General features: G+C 41.0%; 1 protein-coding gene across 3 annotated transcripts; it reads right to left on the reverse strand.

The window, feature by feature from the left end:
* Positions 1–1,457: 1,457 nt before the first annotated feature.
* On the reverse strand, positions 1,458–8,544 carry LOC5505827 (PP2C-like domain-containing protein CG9801). 3 transcript variants are annotated; one of them, XM_032374181.2, is made up of 3 exons: positions 8,283–8,544; positions 2,697–3,741; positions 1,458–2,597 (listed from the first exon to the last, which is right to left on the reverse strand). In XM_032374181.2, the coding sequence occupies exons 1-3, from the start codon at positions 8,414–8,416 to the stop codon at positions 2,166–2,168; spliced, it is 1,611 nt and encodes a 536-aa protein (XP_032230072.2). In that variant the 5' UTR covers positions 8,417–8,544; the 3' UTR covers positions 1,458–2,165. The 3 variants fall into 3 exon arrangements, with proteins under 3 accessions (XP_032230072.2, XP_001626575.3, XP_032230071.2); XM_001626525.3 differs by lacking the exon at positions 8,283–8,544 and adding an exon at positions 6,636–7,116; XM_032374180.2 differs by lacking the exon at positions 8,283–8,544 and adding an exon at positions 5,064–6,623.
* Between the last annotated feature and the right edge of the window lie 329 nt (positions 8,545–8,873).

Raw genomic sequence — 8,873 nt, forward strand, 5'->3', positions numbered from 1 at the left:
ACCATAGCGGAAAATCCTCTCTGAAATTTGAGCCCTCGCTGTTCCTGGGGCGAGCGCACCTGCGTCCGTTTTTTTTCTGCCCTCGTCCCCAGGAAACCCGGCTGATAATTCAAGATGGCGCCCGATCAGGGAACGGAGAGTGTTTAACGCGATAAGACACCTAGAAGCGCTTGTAAACAAGCTATTTAACATGGCGAGACGTGATCAAGTAAATGCACTTCACATAAGAGTGACGTCAGTGTGTAGCGGACGCTCCCAAAGGTAACTGGCGCTAAAGAGCCGCTGGAAAAGTTTGTAGGGCTAGTTCTAGGGGCGATTTCAAACTGAAAGCCGATGAAGGCAAAATTATTCTGACGGAATTAAATACATATATGTTATTTACCAGCTGGGAGGTCCGTATCGTGAAATACCGTGGCCGAGGTCTTGGAAATACTGACCGAGGCCGGCCGGCTCCATTTTGTATTTCCACAAAACGCTTTTATTCCTCCACAAATAAAGAACCTCTAAACAAGAAATTCTCTGGGTTTTGACCAACAATTTTGTAAAATGATTTAGTCCAAATTGATACGTCGTTCTCAACTCGAATTGATAGTAGAAATGTATTCTTTCGCTTTAAATCCTCCACAGACGATAAGATATATTCACTAAAGAACTTCTCTTGAATGTGGATACGTTTAGCTGGTTATGCAGGTAAATTCCTAGAGTGATTTGTCGTTTTTCTTCGTATGAACAAACAATTTGCTGCCTTTTTTATCCCAAATAAACTTTCAGCAAACTTGAAATTGTCCCGCGCGTTGCAAAATCATTATGGCGGGAAATTGTCAAAACACAGGGAGTTTGAAGCCGATTTTCTGTAAAGTCAATGATTCTAGATGAAATGACAAATAAAATGCCTCTTCAGTCTGACGATCTATAACCTCGGGAGTAAAAATCCGGTTTTCGATGGGCATTTTACAAATCAACTCACTATTTCGAGCTTTGGGGTGAGCGGTTTGATGGATACCGGACCCCGAAAAAAAAAAATTCTTTTTTCGGGATACCAAAATGGAACGTCAGAAATACGTTCACTTTCGTTCAGTGCAAACGAAATCGTTGTCTTGTTAAAATTTAATTTGTCTTGTTAAAATTTAATTAGTTTGAACTTTTTGAGAAGAAACGCTGTCGTGGGCCAATGTGAAAAACTTTGTTTAGGTTGTGTTAATGCTGCAGCCCCACGCTCCAGCAGGCGAATTATTACTCGTGAGTTTACTTAAACTTAAGAAATAATTCCTCGCGCTTTGCCCAGTCCACCCCGACCGCGGCGACGCCAGGTCGGTCCCCCAGAAGGTCCTCTGGCCTATATCGTAGTCACAAGGATTCGAGCTGACAAGGGAAGGGATGTTGTCAGAAGATTGCTGGGTACAGCATAATCATGAGTCAAAGACTGGACAGTAGTCTATAAGTGATAAGTATAGTCATTTTTAAGACACTTGATTTTAATTTGAATTCATACTGTCTATAATTTATCTATATCAGGGCATAATAGAAATGCACATTGAATTTTATCAATAACAGGCTTATTTTACTATATACATTATCTTGCATTCAATGTTTATCTAGAAAACATCGCCAAATATTTGGCAGAAATTCAAATTAAAATATTTACAACAATGTACAAAACCTAATAAACAATCTTTACAAATATGTGAATTTGTTTTACATAATCTACATGTGTATTACCTACCAATACATGCTAGTTACCTATTCTATAAAAGTTGCACCGAATGCTTAATTTGAGAAACATATTTTGAAATGGGGCAAACTGGTCTGCGCACATCCTGCTTTCGTAATCTTTAACAACAAGTATTTTGGTTTGCAAATCAAAAGCGATGGGCGAAATTTTAATCCCCAAAACAAAATCCGTAAAACTCAAGTGATATGCTGTGATTTTATCAATCATTTCCATTTCGCAGTGACCCCTCACGAACACACGAATGTGTTAACAAAAATATTATAATGTGATAAACAAAAGGGGGGGGGGGGGGTTGTACAGTTTGTTCACACAGGAGCGAGAAGGCTGTACAGTTTGTTCACACAGGAGCGAGAAGGCTGTACAGTTTGTTCACACAGGAGCGAGAAGGCTGTACAGTTCGTTCACACAGGAGCGAGAAAGTTGTACAGTTCGTTCACACAGGGGCGAGAAGGCTGTAAAGTTCGTTGTACTTCTCATCTCCTTCCTTATTCACTTCATAATTATTACTGTTACGCATACTCATCTCCCGAAACCGGTTTTGAATCCGGTCGATTAGCAACAGTCCGGGTGGCCGGACAGTTTCTGGCCCTCCGGAAACCAGTCGGAGAGGTTCGCTGGGAAAGGCCCCGACCTCAAAGGCGACCACAGATGCATGGTCCAGTTTCCCGGGAAGTTGCTGCACGCGCCGACGAAACATCTCGTTGTCACGTGGTCGCCGGCGCCCATTGCTCATGCTCGGAGCTTTACGGTCCACTTCTTGCAGGAATGTGCGTTTCTCATTGGTGCATTTACACACGTGGGAGAGAAGCTTTGCGCAGAGCTGCTGAGCACTGAGTTCGTCTTCAGGCGCCTCGCCCTCAATTACCTGTAAAAAATTGGGCATAATGTTAGTACGTCATGTAAGCCCCCACGAACTGGCACTAACTTTAGAAAACTAGGCTATCACTTTCAATAAAAATCTTACCTGGGTCATATCGTGTAGTGACTTGTTGAGGCGCACAGGGGGGACATCCCAAGGGGAGTAAGAGGAGGACATGGGCGTGTCACGTGTGGTGATAGGCGTGCCACGCCTCACCCTGCTTGTCTTCTCGAGAATTGAAGTATCATTCATCAGATCAATTAGTGAGTCAGCACTATAGGCGGACTTTATGGGGCCCTGGCAGTGATCACAGTGGGACACCACAGGATCGAAATTATCCGAGACGCCATCGCTAGTAAGGAAGACGATGTCCCCCGTGGTAACAGTGGTGTAAGAGAAAGTCATGTTCTCCAGGTCAGGGTTATACCCGTCCACGGGACCGAGAGATCCCCCCGGACACCGCATGTCTCGCTGCTCGCAGTGGGAACCAATAGTGATCTCCCGGACGCCGTTGTTTTTATTATACACGAAAGCGAGGCTGTCACCGACGTTAAGGACGCAGAGTCCCCATTGGTTAGTTCCTTCAAGCTCCGCGACAACCGCTGTACACAGTGTTGTCATGGTAGCACTGTTCTTTATGATGCATGACTGCGCAAACTCGAAGGACTTGAGAAGAAGGTTGAACACGTCATGCGTGTTGGACGCCGTGAACAAATACTGATTGAGATACTGCACAGAACCTGCCACCGCGGACCGCGCTGCAAGCCGGGATTTCGTGCCCCAGCTCACCCCGTCCGCTAGCGATATAATGCAGTTGTTCGGTCGTGCGACTACAGCAAAGACATCCGCCACGGGCTCGCCCGCGCACAGGTTAGTCAGCGGATCCAACTCGTACAGGGATATTCCGATACCACATGCCCGGTCATGTCTCTTTCTCCACTCACTAAGCGCATTGCATGTCTTGGAGGTTCGCACCTCCGCGGGCTTGAAGGATTCCATGTGCTTGGGATCGAATACCATACTTTGTATCCCCTCCCCGGGGCCTGTTGTCGCCACGCTGACAGCCCTCGCCAGTGAGCTGAGCCTCTCTCTGGGGAGGTCTACGATTTTCTTGCTCCATTCCACGTTATTGTCTTGCTTCATTTTCTCCCTGTGACACAAAGTAAGGACATTGTAAGAGGATGTGTAAACTACGGGGCGGGTTAGTGCGTCATGTAAAATGCCATGAACTTGCACTAACGCCCTACCCCTACATGAAGTACTGACCATTGGGTATTACATGAAGTACTGACCTTGGCGTATTTCATGAGGTGCTGACCCTAGAGCGCGTACAGCGCAAAATGGTTACAGACCCTCTCATAAACCCATTATTATGTCATTATTCACATTAAGATATAACTTTAACTGTTTATCCAGTTGTGCGGACCTACAATCTCAAACAAACTCACGCGCAACCCGAAAATGACTTTATTCCGTGAGTGGCGCCGAGATGGTATGACCAAGCGGAGAGTTGACTCAAAACACTTTGATTTGAATTGTGTTTTTTTCTAAATAGCTTAACAAGCAACTCGAAGGTGACCTCTAATCCATATCATGAGCGGCCCCGAAGCATCCTGCGCCATTTTCTTTGGTCTTCCAAACTTCCTGAATGTAGATACTCTCAATTAAAGAATAATAAAAAACAATCAAATGGAATGATTTAACAATAATCTTCCAGTCTGTCTTGCTGCTGACCTGCTGCTAACGTGCGCGAGACTAACAGTAACAAGTAAATACAGTCATCAAGCAGTCATTTTACTGCAAATATACGAACACTACCCCCAACCACCTCTTCCTCTGCGATGCAGTTATTTTAGTGTAAATATATGATACGAACACTACCCCCCCCCACCACTTCTTCCCCGCGATGACCCTTCTTATAATGACGCTTTCTCAACTCCAGCTATAAACAGAATTTCTTCCTACATTTGTTGAAATGCTAATTTACAAGCGAATAAGAAAGGAAAGAACACTAATAATCGCATTTATTCCTTGCAAGTTCAAATTTCAACAACAGAACCTTAGATTCCACTTGACACCTGTCATATCTAATTCTACCTCAGGGTAATATGCTGAATGCAAGACGTCTCAATTACAAATGATGTTCTGCATGTAGGAGCATATAATAATTTTGATATTCAATACCGAATAGCGAACCAAACCTTTTAATTCTTTATATCAAAAATACAACGGTCTATTTGCAAAGAAGTATGTTACTTAATATCAAAGACAATATTCTATGTATAATATTCCAGATATTTGCTTGAGTAAGCCGGTAAACATGATTGCTTGGTGTTACTTGATATTGTGTCGCTTTTTTTAAATGAATAGTTAGCCTTCCTAACAGTTGTTTTTCGTTAATTCAAAAAAAAAAAAAGTAGTAAAAAATAGCAACAGTAAAGTAAAGTGTGTGGGTGGGCGTATAAGCTTTACCAGTATTGCTCTTGAGGATTGAACAGTTCCCGGGGAACAGCTACCGAAAACCTGCGCTTCGGTCGCGGTTTTGGAAATCTGTAAACTGCCATTGGGTCTGCTGGTAACGTATCGACATCCACTCCTTCCGGCGCCACGGGCTCAAAATAAGACCTACACTCATCGGGGCCTCTCGGGCTAGGCTCACATGACCGAGAGAAATCCCCAGCCATACTGAGTTTGATGAATTGCAAAGTTTCAATAGGAACTAGATAGAATCAGTGGTTCTGAGTCCGCCTATGTTCCTCTAAAGCTAGTTGAGCTATGTTGTGCGGAAGTCTACTGCCCGTGTCTCGTGATCACAGAGGTCAATTAAAAAGGTTAAAATAAGTTTTGGTTGTCTATCAAATATTCAGATGCAAAGGAAAAACAAAATATGCTCAGGCAACAGTGGCTAGCACATGATACAGACCGAAGGGATTTCTTTATCGACAACAAGTTATGCTAGTCGAAGAATAGCTCAATACAGAAGTCACTAAGTAAAAAAAAAAATACTATAACCGTATTCAACTAAACTGAAGTAAAAACAAAAGCAACAACCAAAAACAGATAGTACCCAAAAACAGATGGTACCAATAGCTTGTAAAAGGAACGATTTTGAAGGCAAAATCTAAAAAGGGATTTAGTCACTTCATTTTTCGTTCCTGTGACATAAAAAGAACGCCAGTGGAAAACTACTGCCTTCACGTAGACGTCACGTAGTCAAGTCACGTAGACTTATACGCTATAGAATAATTACATCACGTAAAGAAAAAAAAACATTTAAAGGAATAATCAATCTCAGATAGGCGACAATAATTACTGGAAATGAAGTGTATTACTCCGCTAATGAATTTTAGTTTTGGAAAATGGTATAAAAGGATATACAATAAAACAAGAGGATGGTATTGAAATCGTGATATAGTCTGTGTAAACAGCTGCACGTACGCTACTGAAGTAAAAAAAAATCCTTTCCAGGCGCGGTTACTCCTGTCACGATTAGACTCGTATCGCGTGACAGAGGCAGAAAGTTCGTCATTAATATAAGGATCATGCGAGTAAGGCAAACATATCCATTCTTCACATTCCAGAGTAATACATTTAAAAGGTGTCTTACCCAAAGAAATTTGATAGATTTGTTGTTCGTGTTTAGCACTGCGACAAAAACATGCGTTTACCTAAACGACCAAGAAAATGTCACTCAAAACTGAGGTCAATCCGCATATTCATTCGTGGCCAATGTAATGTCAATCACACTTTATCATTGCATAGATGAGTGAAAGAATTGAAGAAAGGATAAAAATGATTCATAAAGCTTTTCTATATGAGTCTAATAGCTTTTATTGCAATAAAAACTACGAAAACAATGCGGGACATTTCATTTTCTAGTCATCAAAATAGTGCTCATCAAAGCTCATTATAAACAAGCAAAATAAAGAAATTCCGCGATGGATTTCTATTGCGCAGCGCAATAAAGCAAACGCGTTTACAGATACATACTTGAACGTTATTGTTATATAAGGTGCAATTTTTTTTGCCAACCCTGCGATTTACCTTATTCAAATAGCCGTAGGGCAATCATTACCACACTCCTAACGATTTCAACTCTAGTTGTGAAGATGGTTGTTTTTGGATAATAACAAGACTACATACGTGACTACATGTTCGCTCAACCAGTCAGTAGAGCCGTTATTAATAGCGCGGGGTTGGTGCCTATGGGCCGACACACAAGATATGCTAAGACCCCTGACCCTATCAGCTGAAAGGAAGTGCTTGTCAGTTAGCTAGACATTCTCACTCACACGTCTTTCAATCGACCCACAGAGACAATGGTCGCATTTAATAAAAAATTACCCTAGCTGTTCTTGTTTTTGATAAGGTAAGCAATAAATATATGGACATGAAATTGAAACATTTTAAATGAAAATCAATCAGATTTTCTTCTGTACGTGTTATTTCCATATTTTTGAAAACAGCTGAAACAAAACTGAAAGAGCTATAAAAAACGCTTCAATATTGGAACAGCTAAAAACACTGCAGACGAGACTACGCGTACCTACAGACGCACTGATCCAATGCCAGCCTCAGAAAATAAGCCAATCACGTTTAAAAATAATAAAAATAAGAATCTTTTATTAGGAAGTTTTCTCATGAAACATGATTTTTAGTTTGTAATGGATAGTTGCCCAAAAATCATGCATTAGGGACAATTTTAAGTCATACAATGCCTTATACTGAAAGAAAAACACACAAATAAACAAACACTTAAATTCAAAGAGGCTCAAGCAAAATTACATTTTACAGGGTTCTTTGAATTATCTGTCAAGAGGTTACTTGGTTTATACACCTATTTTAAAAGGTTAGACTTTTGAATAAAGATGGACTTCATGTTTCATAACCCGCAGTGCTTCATGGGTATCAAATAATTGAGGATATAAGCGTAAATAAAAAGTAATCTAGGTTATAAAAGTTGTATCCCTCTTGTTTACGTCTGTAAGCGTTCACATGGTTTCAAAGACTATGAAATACCATAGTTGCTTGAATAAGGGTCTCCACTGAATAAGCGCCTTGTCTTATAGTCTTCCTCGCAGCGATTCTGGACTCGTCTTGCTAGACGATTAGGATAGGTACACATTGTTTATTACCTTGTGCATGTGATTATAAAGGTTATAAGGTTATTGTATTGTACTTGTGAACAGAATCTACACTAACCTCTCTCAATAAAGCCTTACTATATTTTTGAAGTATAAATAATGCATTAATTCTACTTATATATGTAGATAAATGCAGCAGAGTTGTTATATCGTTTGCAGTCATTGCATTTCTACCATCATCGCCTCGCAGGCTAAAGAATGTCATGTCACGCAAGTATATAATACCGCGAGTGACAACAGTCGCATCATCGCAAACCAACGCACACATCTTATATAACGAAAGTTAGGTTTTATAACTAAAGTTAGGTTGAATACATTCTATATTTCTTCCATCCACCTGACACATGAGTAAGCGGTTTTCGCAATTTTGCGACAAGCTATTACTGCTTAATAATGAACTTTAAGTTCCGTTCGGTTCAGCTACTTGAAAATAAACGCAAAGTTCTTATTCAAAACATAAGTAGTATACACGTAAGCAGATTTGTCCCAAGCTTATTATCTGGCAAATACTAATGTTTTTAAGCATATACAGTCAGCTTATACTTACATATAGGCGATAGAAAGTCTTTGAGTGAAAATTACAGGGTCTTCATCCGATTCAATTCCACTGTCTGTACTATCCATGATGTTAGACGTGCTACGATCACTAGCTTGCACCTTCACGGCTGTCATCCAGGCCATATGGGCTTTTGAAGGGGTTTTCTACCCTTCTAGGGATTTGTTTATGACTTCTAATTAAAGTGAATCTGAAATTCGATGTCTAATGCTCGTGATCATCCCAGCGCTAAAAGCGACACAGTCGAGACAATAGGGGCGATATCGTCATGTTTGACGTCATATCTCGGGGGCAGATAAACCGCGTGTTCCTATTGGTTACTTGTTACGAAACTGGGTATAAATAAATATTATCAATGAAAATAAAGATTACGATGGTTCAGTCTGTAACCATGGGCATATCCGACCTAAAACCAGCACACCGTGTTTCACGCGATCCACATCACGTGTGAAATGAAAGTCAAAAGCGCAGCGTGTTTCTGAGATAATTGAATTGGAAGCTGGGGCGTGTGATCAAGAGCTTGCCAGTAAAAGTGACTCACATTAGTACTTTCCTTCCCAGGAATTTCCACGATTCCTTGTT

The sequence above is a fragment of the Nematostella vectensis genome, chromosome 1 (genome assembly GCF_932526225.1).
Source record: "Nematostella vectensis chromosome 1, jaNemVect1.1, whole genome shotgun sequence".
Lineage (NCBI taxonomy): Eukaryota > Metazoa > Cnidaria > Anthozoa > Actiniaria > Edwardsiidae > Nematostella > Nematostella vectensis.